Source organism: Triplophysa dalaica, chromosome 19 (assembly GCF_015846415.1).
Source record: "Triplophysa dalaica isolate WHDGS20190420 chromosome 19, ASM1584641v1, whole genome shotgun sequence".
Lineage (NCBI taxonomy): Eukaryota > Metazoa > Chordata > Actinopteri > Cypriniformes > Nemacheilidae > Triplophysa > Triplophysa dalaica.
Window position 1 is genome coordinate 19,944,185 of NC_079560.1, and position 23,634 is coordinate 19,967,818.

Here is a 23,634-nt window from a genome sequence, read left to right on the forward strand (position 1 = left end):
TAGCCTGCGCATAGACGTAACAAATATCTAGAACGCGCATTGGTCGCTGAATCGTACGTCAACGGCACCGCCATTACAGCCCTGGCACTAGGGTGACCTACGTCTCGCTTGTACTAGTGTTGTCACGGGACCATAAACATGTCACGATACTATACCAGCTGAAGTATCTCGATACCAGGTAGTATCACGATGCTGTGCCATGTTCATTATTCAAATCTATAAAAAAAAAATCACAGATTTGGAAGAAACACTCGAATATGTTGTTGTATTAACTGTAGTAATTGGATACATTGTAGCAAATACTGTAGTATACTTAAATATGTACGATGACAAGACACAAAAAGTGTCTATGAGTTTAGTAGTTTACTGTGATAAATGCTAAAGTACACAAGATCATTTCTCACGTTGGAACTAATTCAAATGTGGGACAAATTTCATTGATAGCCTACAGCAGTCTTTAAAAAGGGAAATATTCGACTTACTTTAAATGCAGAACTAAAACGGCCAGCAGGTGGCTTCAATTTTCCACTGAGTTAGTTAATCATTTAACCAACTCGTTCAAAACGCTAATTCGAATCATTATCTCGTCCGAGTCAATCAAAACACACATTCATTAAGGAGATAAACACCGCAAGAAGGCAGATTAACTACGGCACTACGATGCTACCGTCTCGAAAATAGAGGGGCATGTTTGAATATGTTGAGCTATTTTGAAGCTTTAGCATCGCGATGGCACCGTAGCACCGGTACACCGTTCAACCCTACTTTGTACAGCACCGCACACCATTTACACCCCTTGTCCCGCACGTCGCATATTGAGAAAATGTCCCGCATTTCCAGCAGTCTGTTGGTTTTTAGTTGTCACATTAAGAAACACGTTATTTAACCAGAAACGCACATTGTTTATTTAACAGCGCTTTGTCAAAAGCAGCAGACCGGTGCACACCAGTGTCCAACGAGCTCATACAAATGCAACTATTTTTTAAAAGCCTAACTATTATCCAATCATGTATGAGAAGACGGCAGTGAGTTCAGTCATCAGGAGCCTGCGACGTCTATCAGTAGCAAGGCCCAAGCCTTTACGGGGCCCTAAGAAGAAATTTATTTGGGGGTCCCCTGAGCCCCAAAACAATCGACTATTGTCAAATGTTTGATTATTTGCACGTACACTTTTAACTCAACAAACCAAATTCTATTAGTCATAGCTGTGTTAGGGATGTAGGAATGTCATAAAAACTAAAACACATAGATCTTACATTACAAGTGTATTGTGTTTGTAAAAACATTTGATAATTTCATTACTTCCAATTTTAGGTGAACTGTCGCTTTAAATTATGAGCAGAGACCATACAAAGGTTGTGGAATTTATTGTTCAATGTATTAAGCTATTTGCAAAGATTTGATTTTGAATGTCATTTTAATTTGATTTTACCACAACCTATAGACACACTTTTAAAGTCACACAGCCCTTATAATGATTTAATATTTTTCATTTAGTGTAGTTACTAGATAACCATTAAATTAATTTACAATTTACACATTTATTCTTAACGCTATCACAAATAAAATGCTGAATTGACCGATCATTATAAATTACATGACTCATGTAAATTACATATTTTAAATCTAAATCCCCATTTTGTCGTTTGCATCAGTGAACACTGTCGGACGTTCAACATTTCTATCGTTAAACACTAAATAGTTGTCGATTTTTTACTGTTTTAGCAATTTACAGTGTTGTGTTCTGCACAGCGCTCTTTCAACTTTAAAACTGAAGCGGTGACAGTAGCTCCGTCAACTTTGATTTGATTTTCGGCCATACATGAGAAAATGGATGTGTGTCGTGAATACGTCACAAAACAGCTGTAATCTAATGTGCTCTTGGGGGTCCCTAGTGTCGGCGACCCCCTAAGCAGCTGCCTGGTTCACACCCTACAGGGAGTGCCGGCGGTGTCGCATTAAAATCTGACTCCCCGTGAGATTTTGAGCTCCCCTGTTCTCCCCTACGAAGGTTAGGATTAGGTGTGGGGGCGGCTTTCAAGATAGGGACCAATCACAAAGCATCCTAAGTGAATGAACCCGATCAGAAGTAGCCACGTAGGGGAAATCTCACAGGGAGTTGAAATTTGGTCCGTAAACCAGGTGGCGATCCTCCCATGTCAATTTGCCGGATAAAATCTCACAAAGACATCGTGAACTGTGTGGCTTTGACCTGTGTTTGACTGTACTTAATAATTGTACTGACATCCCTTAGGTTATCTTTAACTGCTTACCAACATTTTTAACGTTAGAATTTAACTTCAATTTAACCATCCTAAAATTTGCAACATGTAACGCTAAGAATTATGCTTGCTGTATTCTTGTACTTAACATTTGTTGTTAATATGCTGTTTTTATCTTTTTGATTTATTCGATTTTATAAGTTCTCCACTCCCTCCTACACCTACTCGGTAAGTGGGACAATAAAGTACATAAAGCAACAAAAAATCAGTTTTAATTATTAGTAACAATTGCATAAATAATGTTGTAATGGTTTTAAATGTACAGTAATGAATATAGAGATACGAAATGTTGTGAAAAATACATGTAAAGGCTAACTGTGAAACTAAAACCGCTAGAAGGTGGTGGCAACTTTTCTAATTAGGTCAATCATTTATTCACCCTATTCTTTTAAAACAATCATGTAATTCTGTGTTTGGTCATTTTATAGTCAGGATAAGAATGGTGAAACATCAAAACACTGTCAAGAAACACTGCAAGACCGGTAGGAAAGTAAACAATGGGTGCTTCTCAAACTCAAGGCTGTCCTGTCTTTCCTTGAACAGTGCTTAGAAGTCTTCAAAAAACACTTTTAATTCCCTGTGAATTTTAAAATGACCATTGGATATATGGCAGTGTTTATATAGCTTATGAGTGTGGGTACAGTGTAAAATTCACGTGCCCTCAATATCTTCAAAAAAAATCTAAAACTGCTCTTCCGCCTGCTAGTGGCTATCTATCTCTGATGAGGTCACTTCCCAATCCCTCCCAGAATGTTTCAGATGTCTTCCTATATAAAACACCTAATGCAACTCATAAAATATCTGTCAAAATCTATTAGTACCATCATTTAAATGTTCATATTTTGATGACAATTAGACATTTAATAGCTTTTGTTTTCGTTCATATTTTCTCTTATAATCCGTAATTAACAGGACAAGCATGTATGTTAGATTAAGCATTTGTTTTAATGTATAACCGAACAGATGAATAAACGATGTGTGTTACTTTTCATATTACGAGTGAAACCAATACGACCTTGGCAACAATACAAAATATTTGTCCATGTGATGACAGAACACACTGCTATCACAGGCTGCCATTCTGTGCCCACCGCAGAGAATGTTAATGAGGAAATGGCAGTCATTCTGACGAAGCTGTTTGACCCTCCATCACACTCGCTCCATCACTTCCCAGTCCAACTACCCAAGCCAAAGCTGCACCTCGTCCTGACAACCTTTTTGTTTTTACCAATGTGCATTCTGCAGTGCCAGAGGATAGTACATGATTTTTAATAAACACAGTTTCAGGCTCCCCTCTCTGCTGATGTGTCACTTTATTCTTTAGTTTTACAGGGAAAATGCACAATTTAAAGTAATTGCACCAGAGTTCGCTAATAGCATATTTACATCTGCTGTCCCAGGGCAGGTAAACAAATAAAATAACATAAAATATTACATATACAGCACATAGAACATCACAATACATATATCCAGAAATGTGATTTATAAAGACAGTAAATAAAAACACGGGACTTACAACACAGTCATTAGTGGTTGCAAACTTACTCCGCTGTCATCAGCTGAATCATCGGCATTTTCTCAACCGTCATAGTTTAATCGTATGATTAGTGATGCGATTATCCACAGCGCTTGTAATGGCTTTTGCTATAGCCTCCTCCGACTGACAGCATTGTGGTGAGTATACAGATGTGCATTGTTCAGGTTTGGACGCCCAGCAGATTGTAAAAAATCTGCCCTAAGGTTAGGATATTGTTGACTCAGGGTGTTTGTATTTGCCATGTGCAAAGCAATTTTGAGCGGAATTTTTAATGATTTTTTACAGGCAGCCTATGATTTTTCCACATGCTTAAGCATTAGCAAACTCTGGGTGACCACTCATAAAGCTTCGATGTGGCTAATGCTACTTTTGTGATCATACAAATCTCATTTGCACATTGAATATTTTAACCCCTTTCGTCCTCTGCTACGTGACCTCCTGCTCCCACTGAACCTGATACTCCCTCCTGACCTCCTTACAGCCACTTGCTTGCTCCGTAACTTTCCTGCATTACGTGAGAGTGCTGTCAACTGAAAGTTCAGGAATATCTTTGCCTACCATAATTCAATTCAAGTTTATTTATATAGCGCTTTTTACAATGTGTATTGTTTCCAAGCAGCTTTACAGGGGCAAACAGGAAAAACAGATAAGTTAAAACACAGCACAGTGCATGGTGTTTATACAACGAGTAAGATCATTCTAATAAATAATATCTAATTTCTAAATAAATAAATAGATGAATGAATGAATGCAGTCTCCCGGTGAGCAGGCCAACACTGCCCTGCTGTTGCGAGGAACCCAAACTCCAATGATTGATCCCCTCGGTTGAGGTGTAGTAGGTGTTCTGTTGAAGACAAAATGAGATTGAACATTTAGTTGTTTAACGTCTGTTTCTGACGACTTTGATAAGCATGTTCAGGTGTGTTTTATCAGAGTTGGGGCTTAACTCAGGAAAATGGATCTCGCGGGCCAGAGTTTTGAACCCCGATGCAGAGGTTAACACACAAGGAGAATATGAATTCTTTCACGACTTTGTCACAAGGTTACATGCTGATGCTTTCGTTCCCGGTCCATTTGTAAGAAATCTTGGTTTCTATTTCAAGGGAGTTTTCTGTCACAGGAAAATTGTGGTGACAGACGTGTCTCTGACAGGCTGGGGAGCGACCCACTCAGCAAGGGTTTGTGGGGAGGCCCTCATCTCGCATGGCACATCGGAGATGTTGGCTGTACCTCAGGCTTGAAGTACTTCCTCCCAGACATCATGGGCCACCATGTTGTCTTTGCAGACTGGCGCATTTGGTGGTCTGTGGTCTCGGGACAACTTGTTATATAGTATATTCCTGGAGTCTAGAATTTAGGGGCAGACATCCTGTCGAGACAGGGGCTAAGGCCCAGGGAACGGAGACTTCACCCCGATGTGGTGGAGCAATTTTGGAGAAAGCACAGTCAAGTGGAAGTTTGCAACTATTTGCAACTATTACCACACATGGTGCCATCTAGTGTACTCATTTGAATCACAATGAAGCGATATTTCACAATGACAACGATCCATATTTTCTTCATTTTTGGAACAGTTTTACAGAAAACGCAAAAGGACTTCCTGAGGCGACGCAACTAAAATAAATCAATGATTAATAAACATTTTTATCTAGTTATTTACATGCTTATTTACATCTTTAATGCGTTATTCTTCTGTGCTTGTTAATATGTTCACTGCGTTTTGAAACAATGGCTCTTGGTTATATAGTGTCATGCAACGCAGCAAACCGGCCAGAAGAGGGCAGTGTCTACAATACAACACACATGACTGATGTGTTCATGTCACACACATCTAATGACTGACTGACTGACTCGTATACTCATAAAGTTTTATTTATATAGCGCTCTTCACAATTTTTTATTTTTGCTAAGCAGCTGTACAGGAAGAAAGACCCCAAAAAACAAAAGTTAGTAGTAAAATAACAAGGGTCCATCTTTGCTCCTGAATGTTGATGGAGATTGCCTGGGCTGGAGTTGAAATGATCAGATAAGTCCACAGGATCTCTCATGATGATGGCACGTGACAATCAGCTGGTGCTGGTGTAACGTGTAGTTTCCTCTGGATGGGTCTCCTGATGGTCAGTCAGTCCGCTGGCTCTCACAGGAGGATAACACCAGGTGGTCCTACTTGAGCCGACATAATCTGTGGTTACCTCAGGATGGGTATCCCGAAGTAAGGAAGGAGGGCAGAGAGAGAACAGTTAGTGTAGCTGCTGTTCATTTACTTCTGAACAAGAGATAATACTGGTATGCATCATATGTATGCAGTTGTTATTTTAATCTAGATTTAAATTGGGAGAGTGTGTCTGAACCTCAATGGTTTCAGGAAGGCTATTCCAGAGTTAAGGTGCAACATGAGAAAACTCGACCCTCTTTGGTGGATTTAGTTATTCTAGGTGCTGTAAGAAATCTACTGAGGTAGAGGTTTAATCTACAGGCCTTTAAAACAAACCCAGTGTTCACTGGCAAAGCAATGATAGATTTTACTCTTACCGTACCCTATAAACCTTCTTTCATGTAGCACACGCTTTTAACCAAAGTGACTTACAAATGAAAAAGTGTGCTCTTTTAAATTCCCAATAACCAAACTTTTGCTTAGGTTTCTTTAATAAAATGATTTCAAAGATTTTGTCACATTTAAAAGTTATTTTATAAAAACGCAATATTTAAGTAGTACTTTATGATTGTTTCTGTTGTTCATTTATTTTGTGACATGTAGGCATTAAATAATTTTTTATGTGCTTTCTGTGTTGTTAATGAATAAAATTGTATATCACGTTTTATGTTCTTTTTTATTAAGATTTGAATGTAAATTATGAAACACGTTCACTGACAGACGGTAAATGATGCTTTGAGATGCATTTTGTGAATAGTTTTTGCTTTTCACTGACTAACATCGTAAAAACATAACTTTAACTCATGATATTATTGCAAATTGTCTTGGACCTGTTGGAAAATATATCTACAGTATGTTTAGCTCATCTGTAAGTTTTGCAACAATACCATGAGAATTGAAAATCTAATTGAATTGGTTTTCCTGTAATGCATCTGGGATCTATATTTTTAACAGTAAATGTCTACTGTATTGTATTTGTTGTCTGTAAAGAATTATTCAAGAATGTTTTGTGTGCTTTTCACTATGTTTGTTGAATCAAATAAACTGTAAAAGATGTACTCAGACTGGCAAATAGCAGTGTGATAAAAAGTCATTTAAACACAAAAGTGCAAATTGATAAAGTATTAGAGATGTTACACATCTATAAACAGATCAGGTGTAAATAACCCAAGAAACACAAGCTTTCAAATCAAAATCAGCCTTTTCGTGGAATGTGCGAGAGGAAGAGACAGATAGTGGTTTTCCATCAGTGGCATCCACAGCTCATGAAGACACATTACTCAAGATGTTGACATTCAAAGGAAAAAGAACTGCATGCTTCCTGTCTTCAGTAAACACTGAAAGGTAACAAATGTCAGCATTTGTGGTCAGAGCTCTCTTCATTTTCTCCTCAAACAAACACGAAAGTGAAGTCAATCACCGCACACTTTCTTTTGTCTTTTGTTTCTAGCAAAAAAGAAGATTATCAAAGAACTGAAGACACACACCGTCTGTTTGTGGAGACTTGACATGATTGATGAAACACTTACCCAATAACTCAACAAGTTTCTAATATAAAAGAGAAAGAGTCTATTATAAAGAAAAACATATTATTTAAAACCTTATTATTGAAGTGTTAGTTGTCAATATACCATTACAGCTGTGCTGAAAACTTGGAAGGCCATTCATAAGAATTCTTCTATTTTTATTCATGTCTCTACGATTGGTTTTCACGCCAGTGATGGTAAAGTTTGGCTTTTCATCGTTAATTTAATGCTTTACAATTTCATGCAAATTAGCCATCCTGTTAAATAATTATGAAAGGAATTGTTCACCCCCAAAAAATATCTGTTATTATTTACTCACCTTGGGGATGTTCCAAATCTGGATAAATGTCTTTGTTCTGATAAACACAGAGAAAGATAGTTGGAAGAATGCTTGTAACCAAATTGATTTTTGTAAGGAAAACTACAATGGTAGTCAAAAGTGACCTAGAACTGTTTGCTGTTCTACATTCTTCAAAATATCTTCTTTTGTGCTCAACAGAACAAAACAATTATCAAGTCATTTTTATACTATGTGAGTAAATGTGGTCCAAGAATTGTTTCAAGCATTCGTCTAAATATCTTTTTCTGTGTTTCTCAACCAAACAAATACATTTTAATGAGTAGAAATACATTTTATGAGTAACTCGTGACAAATGTTAAATTTTTGGTTAACTATGCCTTTATTTCCTTTTGGGCTGGCATTGATATGGTGAACATGACATTTGTTCCTCTTAATTGAATATGTTTACCCATTGTAGCCATTTATTTTATGGTTGTTGATGTGACGTCAAAGTTCATCATACCTTAAAGCCGCATTGGCCTCCCTGAAGTTTTTGTCGATGTTTTTGCCATAAGGAGCTCCAATTTTCTGAATAAAAAAAAAATATATATAGATTACAAATGACTATTGAGCTACGTTGAGTATAAAAACGTCTCTTCGGCTTATAAACGTAATTTGACTTGAAAGTTATTTACTGCCCTGAGAAATTGTAAAAACACACAAGCCTTGATTTCCCCCCCTTTTTTCAACGTGATCTCATGAGAATTCGTATGCATTTTGCAAATATGGTTCTACAAAACATATATTTACTTACGTTTGCAAAAACGCAAAATACTGATGTATGGACGACATATAAAACGTAAATTATTTACATATGAGCAACTTCACAGTCTTACAAATGAGTCCTTATGTATTTCGCAATCGCGGCATGTCTCGCGCTTTTACATTTTTCAGTTGAACGAGAGCACATGAAATAATACTGCGCATTCCGAGGCACCGAAGTGGGGCTTTAAACTCTTAAAATGAATAACATTTCGGCCATCGTTAAACCATACTTATCATGTAATATTTGCTTTGTTTGTCATGGGACACAAACACATTTTTCCCAACATGCTGTGACGGAATATAAGCATAAAATACTCCAGAATCGCAAAACAATTACAAAAGGAATGAATTTTATTCGTCAGATGTAATCCATAACTTCAGAATATGTTCGACTGTGAGGAACAGAACCAAATCCAAGCTTTCATTCGGCGATTTTCATCTCCATCCTGAGCTACACCTGAGCAACAACATTCACATCCTGAGCAACACGCTGACGAGCTCGTTACAAATTGAAAAGTTGTCGCCTCGGCTCCATGAACAAGCTTTACGACAGGACTTCCGGCTGGAAAACGAACGCTCATTGGCTCATGTAAAAATAGACGTTTTGTGCTTGCCTTGTAAACGTTACATAAATACATATAAATAATGAGATCAGGCTGTTTTTTTTGGGTTATTACTTGACAACCCTAAAATCATTTTATTTAAAAGCAGTTTTATTGTGTAGTAACTGTTATAAAATCGCTATATTGCGAAAAATGTCATGTGCCCATGTTTTGTGCATAACAAAACATAACAATCATGCCAACAATCTAAATAACACATAGCCTCTTGTGCCTGGTTGTGTAATCATTCAGATGGGATTTTATAAGATTTTCTATTTTTAGGAATTGTTTGTGTGTGTGATTAGCGTGTCATCTCTACAGCACTTTCATAAAGCTTGACACTCAGTGTAAAACTTGTGTCATTAACATATTATCTCTGTTTATTCACCTGCCATTCACCTCCAGGACATTTCATGGTTTACGATTTAGATGAACATTTCAATCTGTGCACCACATTTTTACTTTTTATAAGTCTCAGATTTTTTTTTTTTAATGACTCTATTGCGCACACGTGTTATTTTTGAAGTCTAGAGAATTCTCTGTCAACTTCTGCTTGTGACATTTACTCAATCGGATGTTTATTGTGTCATCTGTTTTCTACAAGTTTTCTAATCACACATCGTATCTGTGCTTAAGTTTATGTCTTTGCTGTCTGAGGTGTAGAGATTGCTCAAGAGCGTCACATGCGTGCAGGAAACGTTCACTGCCATGTAACTGTCATGCAGCAAAATTATGTGTGGAGGTCTTCAACACCCACTCAACTCTCACCCGTCACAATAGCATCAACTTTTTCCACTTGCATATCATCATGCACTGAGTTTAACACAACTCACTCATATAGGGCATGCGTGCAGGTCAAAAAAGAATACAGCACATTTTCCACAACTATAAGTGAAATCAGAGACTATTCTCATTAAATTTTGGCCGGCGGCTTTTTTCTAAGTGGTTGCTAGAGTGTTTTCCAGCCAATGTGCTAAGAACCCATCCACTAAGTGCCTAGGATATTGTAGTGTAGATATTCATGCTTTAGTATAAATCTGTAAATAAATAATTGTCAGTTGATTTTCTTATTGCACTGTTATAGTCAAAGCTCTAAAAGTCCAATTTTATGTAACGTTGACTTCCATTGTACGCACACAAAACCATTGTAGACATTTCTCAAAATATCTTGTTTTGTGTTCCACTGAAGAAAGAGTCACATATAAACACATACAAGTGCAAAAATGTTTGTATCATACACCTCTCCAGGATGAGCACCATCACTTCAGGCATCATTCTATTCATGACACAACCAGAATGGTTTTACAATAAGAGATTTGTTTATTATGAACAATGGTAATTGTAATGAATGCTTTAACAAACAGTATAAACAAAACATTGTGGTACAAGAATGAATAGAGCAGTTCAGAAGAGCAGAGAGAACTGACATTATTTAAGATGCCATTCATTTCATGCAATGACTTTTTCACTCTTATTGGATTGCTTCTACTCCAGAGTTGTGTTATACAAATCAAAAGATTCTTGAGAAAAACGAAAGTCTCTGCGGCGAACCATGTGTCGCCATCTTTATGGCGTCTCTATAATCAGTGCCAAGCAGAGCAGCGCGGAGAGCCGGCGGTGACGGGCATTCAGAGGGTGTGATGGCTGTAAATAATGTGGAAATGGAGATGAACGTTTCTTCCCAGCATTGATCCAAAGCTGAAGATTAATGGTGGGAAGGAATGTGTTGATTTGTTTTTCCACACTTGTTTGTACATTTACATTTCACTGCTCGTAGTTTGATTTGTTGACATGGGAAAACAAGCTGGTGGAGACCAAAAAACGATTGAAATGAGAGGAGGTTGTGCGAAGATGAAGACAGGTCCCCGGTCCTGCAGAGTTTATCTCCAAAGATCTAATCAAACACACGTGAATCAGCACATCCAGCTCTTCACAATCACTCGACTGCATCTGAATGAACACTCTGTCTTAAGAGGCTGCTCTCCAAGGCATCAAGACACTTCCATAAAACCAAAACTTTTCTTCCTGTCTCCTAAAAATACCTTCATCCGGTTTTTGAAAGTGCAATAGATGCATCCTTCACTGCCTTCGATGTCCCAGAATTCTCTGCATGCGTGTCAATGGAGAAGGTGATTGGTGATAATGTGTGTTTGATTTGAGTTGGAGCTGACCTCTGCAGGATAGGAGCATCAAAACCAAAATTCTATCATCATTTCTTCATCCTCATGTCATGTCAAACCTGCGTGACTTTCTTCAGAACACAAAAGAAGATATTTTGAAGATTGCTGATAAAGGACTTCATTTGGACAACTTGATAGGCGATTTTCTAAGTGTCTTGATTTTTTACACCCTCTGGTTCCAGAGTTTTAAATAGTTTTATAGTGGCTAAATATTGTCTGATCCTAACTAATATAGAAAGGTTATTTATCCAGCTTTCAGATGATGTAAAAATTTCAATGCCGGAAAATGAACACGTAAGAGTGATTTTGCCCAACACGACTTTCAATCTAATGTATTGTAATACGCAGTGTATTTCATATGTACACTCACCTAAAGGATTATTAGAAACACCATACTAATACTGTGTTTGACGCCCTTTCTCCTTCAGAACTGCCTTAATTCTACGTGCATTGATTTAACAAGGTGCTGAAAGCATTCTTTAGAAATGTTGGTCCATATTGATAGGATAGCATCTTGCAGTTGATGGAGATTTGTGGGATGCACAAAGCTCCCGTTCCACCACATCCCAAAGATGCTCTATTGGGTTGAGATCTGGTGACTGTGGGGGCCATTTTAGTACACTGAACTCATTGTCATGTTCAAGAAACCTATTTGAAATGATCTGAGCTTTGTGACTTGGTGCATTATCCTGCTGGAAGTAGCCATCAGAGGATGAGTACATGGTGGTCATAAGGGATGGACATGGTCAGAAACAATGCTCAGGTAGGCCGTGGCATTTAAACGATGCCCAATTGGCACTAAGGGGCCTAAAGTGTGCCAAGAAAACATCTCCCACATCATTACACCACCATAAATGCAATAATGAGAAATTGAACATGTGTTCCTAACAATCCTTTAGGTGAGTGTATATCAACACAATCTGATGGGAATTCAGACTTTTTTTTACCAGGTGGCTCATTCATGTGAATTCCTGTTTCCTTCGATCTCATTGGTATGTTGTGTATTGACTTGACCTTTCCCCTGTGACGTTAAGTTTAGGGGCGGGGTTAAGGTAGACATTTTTCATTGCTTTGCAATGAAGAGAGAAACAAGAAATTTTAGCAAAATTAGCCTTTGAGGCTGTGATTTTAGGGTTTGGGGTGAGGTTAGGTGTTGGTTAGCCACCACCTAAAATATGTGATGTCAGGTTATAAATATATAAATGTATATACACACACACGGTCTGTGTGGTCGTGCTGACTGACACGAAAAAAGGGGGAAATTTGTTTCCATGAACAATCAATAGAGTTGCCTTTGATTTGTGATGCACAATGTAAGGGACCCACGGTGTATGTAGATAGAAATAGCTCATTCTAAGGTAATAAAACATAACGCTTCGCTACGTAAGGTCTTAACACACCTCTGAAGACAAAGTTATGTATTATATTGCATTTCTGTCAATAGATCCTCCAAAAAATGACACACTGGATCTTTAAAATAAAACTAAACATTACAATAAGCTAAACCATCTAAGATTTCAGGATATGTCTTGGTGTATGATTATTTTTATAGTGATGATAGTTTACAGGCATCAGAAGGTTTTCTTGGGTAGAAATTGGGGATAGAGGGGGGGGGGCTTCAAACGTGTTTGTGCACTCATATTGTTTGTTAATCCTTTTTGTTTTATAGGACCTAAACATAATTATTACTTACAAATTACAAACAAACCATAAATCACAAATATTTTCCTCTATACTGTGTGATGAGAGAAAGAAAGCTAGCTGAAAAATGGAAGTCTTAAAATTAAAACCAGTTCCTTCTTTGTATGAATAGTCATGAAATATGGGTTGGAGAACGCTCAGTCTAAGTCAAAATCTGAGCGGATAACACACACACATGTGCGGTTGATGTGTTCACAGTGAAAGACTGAAGCAGTTATCCATCATAAGAATCAACATCCTGTCCAATGCCACATCAGTGTCCCTGTGCTCTGGAAACATCGGCCACATCAGCTCAACTCTCTCACCACTACAAACACACCACAAATCTCCTCCAACCAGAGGAAAAACACACCACGCGCACAATTAATGCATGGAATCAAATCCTGCTCCAAATCCCACAGTATAAACACTGAGAGATGAGCGTGTCCTGGGAGAATCACATGTGTGCTTTCTCAAAGAAAAACTTTCAATCTACATGCGTAAGACATGAAGGTCACAGGAATAACAGCAGAGCAATAATGTGTTGAGAATCTTAACAGTTCTGTTCTTTAATGATGGTTCATGTTAAAAAAGACTAAGCAAAAACATTTCTTTCAATAACAATACATAAGTGCAAGAAAATAAACAATCTTAATGTTGCTCTTCTTTATGTATTACTTGATTTATTTATTAGGACTTATCACTCACTTAAACATTCATGACATGACAGATGCAGAAATGAAGGATTGTGAGTACACGTGTGCGTACAGTCACTAACTGATGTACTAGAAACAGACTTCAGATTTTCCTTTGACTACCATTTTAATGTTTTATTACTATGGTAGTCAATGATGTCCCAGAACTCTAAGTTGCTAACATTCTTCCAAATATCTTTCTCTGTGATTAACAGATCAAAGAACCTCATACGGATTTGGAATAGTTGATTGATTCATAACAGAATTTCCATTTCTTGGGTCAAGTATCCCTTTAATTGGGAAAAAAACAACAACAGAGCAACTCAAAAACTTCTCTGACTCATGATAAGCCGAACCTTAAACCTTTACAGATGGTGTTAAAACTTGTGTAACAGGTGATAAATGAATAAACAAATAAAGTATCAAAATGAAGGACATTTGTGTTTCTCTTTCCCTGTGTTTTAAAAAATGGAGAGATCAGCAGAAAGTAGCTCTTTTATTCTCTTCCATTATATTATTATTAAAAACTTCTGTGAATTACATCGAGTTACAAAAAATGCATTTGATTAAAAAAATAAGCAGCATCAAGTCAGCATAATTTTTTTTTATCGTTTTCAGCATTTATTCATCTTTGTTAATATCAGTTAATGTCAATACAGTTATTCATGATATTCAATGGTGCATTAATTAATGTTTACAGATTTGATTTAAAAAATGTATTAATAAATGCTGAAATTAATACGAAATAAGTTTAAAAAAATGTTTGAGAAGTCATTCATGTTAGCCAATGCATTAACTCAGTGTTAACAAATGCACAACCTATTGCAAATTGTTGCCAAAATGTCCTTTAATCTTAAAAGCACCGCTTCCCACTTAGGTTTGAAACTCATGTGAAATTATGTTGTTTTTTGTCTATATTTTTTTCACTCTTTGCATACAGTGCAGTATTGTTTTTATTTAATTTCTAATTTCTTAATGTATATTTTCACTATGTTTGCACCATATGTACACTTTCTTCTGCACTAAGCTCATACTTGGCAATAAAGCTCCTTCTTATTCTTATATACACACACACAGTTATTCAAGACCTAAAGCTTTTCTTTCATGAGCTCTTATGTACATTTCTGTACAAGATTGAAAGTTATTGGTAGAGAGATGTTGATGTTGAATAAAATTAGCTTCACATTAGACTAAACTAGTGTCTTTTATAGCTTTCTGCAAGGTTGAGTATCAAGGAGCTCAGCCCAGAGCAAATGAAAGCGAGTTTAGAAATGAGGATTTCATTATGTTAAATGTTTTAAAATGTCAGATGTTCAGGGAGATCAGTAATTCACTGGCTTCAGTTATTCATGTCACTTTCACATCCAAAGACTAATATTCTGGTGCATTCTCACACGTTTTATTGTTATTTATGAGGCGTTGAAAAAAAGCACACCTTATCTTTCATAGCATCACATTATGAGCAGTGATGAAAACTATCTATATGTTCGGATAAGAACGTGTGTTTTTGTCAGAGCAACAGAATTTGAAGAAGTTAGATAACGAGGAGGAAAAAGCACACACACTCAAAGAAACATTTATAAACTGAAGTTTCCACTGAGGTAAGCTGCAGCTCTGCAGCACGGTTCTGCATGCGTGTGTCGATTGAATCTTGCGTGTCTTAAAATAGAAGTCTCGCATTGGTTTACAGGCAGAGAGATTCTGCTTTTTCATTAATGTTATGCACAAGAGTAAAAGTGAGGGTGTGTGTGCAGATGCATGTGTATTTCAGTGCGGTATATTGGTGTGTGACTCAAGAGTGGTGTGTGCGTGTTTAGTACACACACAGGTTTAAATGGCTGTGTTTCAGATCAAAGGCTCAGGCATTAACAAGCGTCTTTGTTTCCTGTCAGAGCGAGAGAGAGAGAGAGAGAGAGAGAGAGAGAGAGAGAGAGAGAGAGATTACAACAACAGGTTTCACCTCGTGTGATCTCGGGAGGGCAGACTAACCCCACATACAGCTCACATACGCTCACACTGATGCTGCTCTATCAGCTCATGAATGAAGCGCAACAACATTCATGACATTCATTAATATGTGCGCACTGGACATACATAAATGATTTACAGAAACATTTGTCTATTGAGGGAGCTATTTCTTTCTTGATATGACCAAACAAACACAGTTGAAGATGTTTTTTATACTTCCACAGATAAGATAAGATATTACTTTTATTATTATTATTATTATTATTAATACTTTAAGTCATTCAATTTAATGCTATAACTAAGCCATGTGAGAGGACCTAGTGTGCATGTACATTAATAGTCATATTTTATTTGTTTAGCGGGATCCTTGATCATTCACGGCAATACATTAATAAAAACAGACAGAAAAGTTTTTATATAAAACATGTGAATGCCAAATGCTTTCTCTTTACAGGTATTGGTCTGGCATTTGTTGAAACTAAAACCTATTGTATTATTGCTCCCTGAACTCTCTGTAAATCGCTTTGGATTAAAGCGTCTGCTAAATGACTAAACGTAAATGTGAATATATACAACAGTTTACTAAATCCGATCCATACAGTCATAAAAATGTTTTTCAAATATTTCTCTGCATGAAACAGATTGTGTATTGGATCAGTAATGAATTCATGCTGAAAGTTTATTTCATTGTTAATGCTCAGACATCACACTGAAGCAGTGCCAAATTTTTGATTTTCAATTGAAATCCAGAGAAATAAAAAGAATCGACTATATATAGTTTCCAGTTTTGTTAGGGAAGCTTTGACCATAGTAAGAGCACCAAGAGCGAGCACAGAACAGACACGCTTGTGTTTCAAGGGTGCGGCCAATAAAAACACACACAAGTGGCTTGAGTTAACATGTGTTTCTTTGGATGTGGCTTGACCTCAGTTAAAGGATGTGATTTAATTACTTTGCTACTTAAATGTGCCTGCAGATTATTTAGGAAGCACAGTGTATAATTTTTAAGAACTGCAATTTATTCCGGAAACCATCAAAGCTTGTGTGCAGGAACACAGTTCATCATTTCAATGTGCTTTCAGTCCTCCAGCCTGATTCTGATACTGTTTTATTCACTCCTCTTCTTTGTTTTGTTTCAGTTGATGGATTTGACAAAGTTTGGCCAAAACAATAATAATTCAATGATAGCTATTCAGGTATCAAGAGTTCAAGTTTTACCTCATCCTCATATCATCTGAAATATTATTGTGTCAAAGATTTGCAAGTGATTTCAGAATGTTTTTGAAACATCAACATTCATATACTTCTCAGTGTTTACAAATATTTCTGAGAGCAAGCAAATTTTCTAGTGAGGGATATCCTAACAAAAGACAACAGATTTATCTTTTTGACCAAAACAGACACTTTCGTATAAAACCTCGCTTTTAGGGGTAGCTCTGTGTTGTTGGCTTTTTAATGTTTTACGTTTGGGTTTGCTGCCTCTGGTAAATTTACATGCTGACATTTTAAGTCATACAACACAGAAATGCTAAAGATCAAATTACAGTACAGGAAAAAAACACCCAGTGGAGATACTGCACCTCAAACCGACAGCAGACTATAAATCTCACTCATTCAACTTAAAATAAAATACTTCTAATAAAGAGTAAAAACTAGAGCAGAAAAATATATAAATCTAGAGGCATGCAAATGTTCACTCTTTATGGCAAAATGATTAAATAACATTGAGAAATCATCAGAAAAAACTTGCTCCCTGAAAAGCAGCTGTCTATATTTATTCAAGGCAAATAAACAAGGTTTCATTTATAATTTAGATTTGCATGCATTAAACAGCTCATTTTTAATCCATTTATTAATATGCATGAATGATATTGTATAAATATGCAGCCATATGCAAATACTAGTCACTTTTCTGTTTGTATTTAATTCTCATTCCCAGCTGTAGTTCATGACAGTAAACTTACTCAAATATGATGGCACAGCAATGCATAATTATTTATTTATATTAATTCAATTTAATTACAAACTAAAACATGAAAAACATTAAAATGTAACTTATGCACACAAAAGTGGTCACTTGTTATCACAAACCGTTTTGTACTTTATTTAACAAAGTAAAGCACTATTGTTTGAATAAAAATATATGATATTCATAATTAGGCTGCTTACATAATAAAAGTATTATAGTATGATGTAACATAATTATATATTAGGTACTATCTAATTTATTTCTTCATTATAAGAATACAGTATATATTCTCTCAAACAAGCTTAATTATATTTATCATTAATATTTAGAATATTGTATAAAAATATATTTTTCTATCTACGCTCCACACAGAGATCTGGATCATTGAGTTTTTTTTATTAAATCCAGAAAGAATATTGTTAATTACTCTTTAAATGTATTTAATTTCTTTTGTTGTTGTTTTTGTTTACATGTGTTGTTTTGTATTATTTCTGCAAATGCGTATATACAAATGCTTGTTATGCTATTAAAGAAATGTTTTTCAGTATGTTTGAGCTTCGTGAAACCTGAAGAAATGCTCTTTAATTCACGAATATAACATCATTAGAGACAGTCGGTAGACGGATTTCTGCTTGTCTTGCAGTTTGAGTTTTAGCGCGTGTAGTTGAGTACAACACAAACGAACGATGCTTTCCATCGTGTGTAGATTTTGGTGTCGTGTCTCTTTAAGAGCGCGCCCCCTCTTTTCAGTAGAGCTGTCAATCACGCGACGTTCTCTTTGATCTTCGCTCTTGTAAAGCGCGAGTCTGTGTTACATTCAGCTCGCGCGGCGCGTCACAGCAGAAGTTCTTTCACTCTCTCGCGCGTCTGATCTACTGAAGATCTTCACCGGAGAACATCATTGAAGTGAGTTAGTAAAGTTTATCAAGTGAAGTTTATTAGTCAGGTTAGTTGTGGTGATCTGGAGTAAGACATGCCGCAGCTGAACGGCGGTGGGGGGGATGATCTCGGGGCGAATGATGAGATGATCGCGTTTAAAGATGAGGGAGATCACGAGGAGAAGATCCGCGAGGAGAACGCGTTCACGAGCGACCTGGCCGATCTCAAATCATCTCTGGTGAACGAGTCCGAGATCAACTCCAGCCCTGCTGCTGCTGTAAGACCTCAACACACACACACACACACACACACACACACACACACTACTCCAACACTGCCCCATGAAACCCACCAGAAACACAGAGTGTGTGTTTGTGTGCATTTCAGGTGATCAGAAGAGGACACACAGAAGATCACAGAGTTTACACTGATAAACGACAACATCTGGATGAAGGTAAGTGTGTGTTTGAGTGCGTGTCTGTGTTGGTGTAACTACACTGGACATTGTTGATTTTCTTCAATAGTTTTTGTTATGAAAGATTAATAAAGACAATGAGATTTGTGTTTTGTTCTCATGTTTAACTCCTTAGTGTGTTTTCGTACACAAGAGAGGAATTGGAAGTTTACAAAATGAGACAAAACCTTCATCAGTTCAATATTTATCAAGAACAAGAAAGAAAAATGTTTTAAACTTCAGTTCGAGTAGCTTGATGTGAGGGCTTGAGCTCCAAATGACCTGAAAAACACGCAATGATGGCCGTTTTCTTTGTTTTTGCTGCTCCTGATTTAAACATTTAGTGTGTGTTTTTTGTGCCGACTGATAAAAGTGTAACCGCTCTGACGTGATGGAGTTTCCTTGGGGAAAACCTGAACTTTAACTTCATTAAAATACTCTGTTGATGTGACTTCTACATGTCAAGCATGATCTGTTGATGTGTTTCTGCTTTATAAAGGATGTGTGATTGATCCCTTACAAATAACACAGATGTTTAGTTTGCGTGAGTCACTTACATGTTGTTCAGTGGCGGCGTACAGTGGCCAGTTCATTGGGGTTTTTAAGTCAAGTTCAAAATAATTGAAAGTTATGTCTTTCTGTCTCTCACCTCAAGTGGCAAAACATCAAGATGGTGGAATGTACAAGCCGGCGTATTCCGGATACCCGTTTCTGATGTTACCTGAGTCGTATCTGCCCAACGGACCCGTCTCACCGTCTGTAAGTCTTTCACTTCAAATGAAGCTCTGAGAATCTTGTTGATGGTGTGTTGAGTTTGTCCCGTGTGCCACATGCCTTACTTTCATTTCAACGTTAAACTTTGTTATATCTGTCAAAGTTTAGCATCAGCGATGTGCACACATATTTAGAAAGCTGTTTTGGCATGTTTAGTTTGTGTTCTTTGTCATATGAGGTCATATCTAACACTTGACATTGTGTGTTCTTCTGTGAGCATGTGTGCATGTTAGTGTGGAGTTTACAAAAAATTCAGTTCAGCCGTGTGATATCTCTGTGTCATTTTGAACAGATAGTTTTTTTAAGAGGATGACATCATTATCCGATTTTAGTTTTATTGCCGTCGTGTGGCTGAAAATCTTTCTTGAAGTTTTCATATTTCCCAGCTGAAGAATAATTTTGTTTCTTCAATCTCATTCTGTGGGTCTAGCTGCAAAATATTGTGGTTTGATCAGGTGTACTTTAAATACAGTTATAACACATTTATAACAGAGAATTCTCGATGGCTTGTATTGTGAGTTGTGTCTTTAGCATGTTGTGTTGTACATTAGTTCTTATTTGCTCAAACGTTACTTGAAAGAATGTTTCGGTCACACTTTAGTCTAAGGTCCAATTCTCGCAATGAACAAACCATTTTGTCAAACAACTCCTTATTTAATGCTTTTAAATAGTTAGTGTGATAGTTTTTAGGGTTAGTTATTGGATAGAATTAGGGATGTAGAATAATTATGGTCACGTTCTAATAAACAGCCAATATTCAAATAATATGCATGCTAATAAGCAGCTTGTTAACAGTAATAGTGGTCCGAAAAACTAAAGTGTTACCAATATTTCTTCTCTTGAAATGCTCTTTCCTCTTTAATCAAGAGAAATATAAATGTAGATTTATTCTGAAGTGTGTAAATCTTACCTACAGCCGTGATGAATCACAGAATATCATATTAACCATTTGATGTTTTGGAAATAAGTTACGACAGAATTGTCAAGTGCAAAAGCAGAAGAGTGAATGTGCAGAGATGTTACTGGAAGAGATTGATCATCCCGTCTGAATTGTAAAAGAAACATACAGCGAGAGATATTATTTGTCCTCTGAATCCAACAATTGTGTTCTGGATTAGCAAAGGATTAGTTGTTTTTATTATGTCAGCCACAGTGAAATGCGCTGTGGAGGATGTCTCTTGTTGTCATGGATCATGAGCTGAAGTCCATCAGGGTTTGTGTCTTTATGTTAACAATAGAAGACTATTGGCTTTGTGTCATAAGACATTAAGAGGAGCCTCTGAATAACACAGATAACTCACAGACGCTGGATTCCATCCGCTTTCAGAAGAAAACCTCTTTAGCCCATTCTTTAATTGTAACACAACAAAAGAAGCGCTGGAATAATACATTGTTGTTAGTTTTCAAATTGGACAGACAATGTTTCGAGTGGTCTTCATGGCATTAAAACAAGTGTAAACCTCGCTCAGACTGGATGAACCCAGCGCCGTGGGATGATGGTCTAACACTGGCAGATTCAAACACAAATGTTGATAAGAGAATTTGTATGAGTCTTTGAAGTATGATGTATGTATGAAGATGGAAATATCTGTGAAGTGATGAAGTGAAGATGTATGTATGTGTGTGTGTGTGTGATGCCCTCAGGTGTTTATAGCTGTAATTATTGGTGTGTGTGTTCCGCTGTGAGAGTTAAGCAGATGTTCGGCCGGTGATTTAACATGTCCCTGCATGATTATGAAGTCGCCGTCTGACAAATTCTTCAGACGTGTATAAGACTTCATCTCGTGAGAGCTTTCCGCAGGCAATGTCGTAGAAGTGCAGTTTGTCTGTGGAGCGTGTGGGATGTGTCATCCCGTTGAACAGTCAATGAATCAAGCTTGTTTATAAATGTGTGCTGGAGATCATAAAGGGACAGTTCACCCAAAAATTTAATTTTGTTATGATTTACTCAACGAACCTTTACAAATTTCTTTGTTCTCTTCTAGGAAGATATTTGGAAGAATGTCAGTAACCAAACAGATATCCTCCCCTATTGACTCCAATAGTGTTTATTTTTGCTACTGTGGAAGTAAATGGGGATGAGATCTGTTCGGTTACTGACATCCTTACAAATATCTTCCTTTGTGTCTAGCAAAACAAAGACATTTGTAAAGGTTTGGAACAATCTGCGGTGAATAAATGATGACAGAATTTTCATTTTTGGGTGAACTGTCCCTCTACATTTTTTTAAATTATGTTTTTTTTTTAAAAAAGCAGACATGTTGAAGAATAACGACACTGCTGCTTTAAAAAAGCCCAATTAAATTAACAGAAATTGTGAAAATAAGTGTTGACACAGTCGAGAAAGTGTTTGAGAAATATTGTGAAATTGAAATGATTCATTTCCTTATAATCTTCATCTCCATCAAAATGATCTGATTCTCATAAGTGGAGCAAATCTAAACAAGATGATGAAGGAGGTAAAGACAAGCCCCGATCAGGAACCCACATGAATCAAAAATCTAGTCAGATTTATTTGAAGGCTCGACTCCAAGTTGAGGACGCTTTCTCTTCTTTTAATCACAGTAAATCTTTAGTTTCAGCTCCAGACGGATGCCCAGCACATATTCCTCTTGTGTTTGTGCTACTGTACGTCTTGTCATCAAAAGACTCTCTCTTAATGAATCAGTCTTCACAAATGACAGTCAAACTGAAAGAAAATCCCCTACCTCAAGGTAACTATCACTTTCTGACAGTCATCGATGTCAGACTGTGACGCATTTATCATTTCATTCTTTCTGACAGAAAAAAAACATTCTTGAAATAGCGCTTCATGTTTGTGAGAGGTGGGTCCCGATGGATCGTTCTCACCCAGGTGTGTTTCTCTCACCTCCCCCTCCTCCGTCGGCCATTTGGCAGGCGTCTGGGTGATGAGAGAACACAGTCTGGAGGGGGAGGACGCGCTCTTTAATGACGCTGATCACTCTTGTGTTCTCATGGGATGTTTCTCATCTAAAGTCCAAAACTTTCGAACAGCATCAGCTACAGGTTTGCTTTGAAATGATGAGTGCCTGACATCACCAGATATCATCAAACTCTTAAGCTGAGCGTTACACACATGAATCATCTGATCTGTGTTCTGTCCTGAATTACTGAAAAAAACTTCACCCTGCCTTACAGTTCACCAATGTAAAAATATCTCATAGATTTACACAGAATGAAGATCACCACCTTTCCTGTAATAGAACATCACAAAAACCTTCTCACAACCATTTAGAACACCTCAACAAACCCTCTTATAAAATATGAAAGTCTCCTTTCTTTCGCTGGTGAAAACATGTCGATTTCTATTTGAATGGTTCCCCGACTTTTTTGTGTTTGTGTGTGACTTCCGTTTCGCATTTTGATTCTAGAGTTTTATTGTGACCTCACTTCCGACAAGATGAATTTGGGCTCAAATAAAGATTGAAAGTTTTTTGAAGTTCAAGTGCAGATTTCAGGACGTCTCATGTTTGTTTGTGTGTTGTTGGGTTGTGCCAGCTGGTAGATGGGTATCAGATGCGAGCGGGATCAAGCCGCTGTGATCACACCCATGTGTGCCGCCCCGTGTGGCCGGCGAGGCTCCAGTAGGTCTGGCCCGACACTAATTCGGGGTGCTGGGGGCGTTGGCTGACCCCACCGCTGACAACTAAAGCAGCACACACTTCATGCTGTATCTCTCTCATTGAAGACACACGACACATCTGCAAGGGTGTGAGATTTTATGACGTAAAAGATTTTCAACATCTTGTGTCATTGAATAAATCATTTGGTGTTGGGAATGATGTTAACTATTGTTTTATTTTAGTA

The 23,634-nt window shown here is 37.1% G+C and overlaps 1 protein-coding gene across 6 annotated transcripts in view; it reads left to right on the top strand.

Moving 5' to 3' along the window:
- Positions 1-18,504: 18,504 nt before the first annotated feature.
- The window catches only part of tcf7 (transcription factor 7), a 44,166-nt gene continuing 39,036 nt past the window's right edge, over positions 18,505-23,634 (top strand). For all 6 annotated transcript variants that reach the window (XM_056731952.1, XM_056731951.1, XM_056731955.1 and 3 more), the window contains exons 1-3: positions 18,505-18,855; positions 18,966-19,032; positions 19,688-19,791. In XM_056731952.1, coding sequence (XP_056587930.1) covers positions 18,673-18,855; positions 18,966-19,032; positions 19,688-19,791 — 354 coding nt within the window. In that variant the 5' untranslated portion in view covers positions 18,505-18,672. The remainder of the gene's footprint in view (positions 18,856-18,965; positions 19,033-19,687; positions 19,792-23,634) is intronic.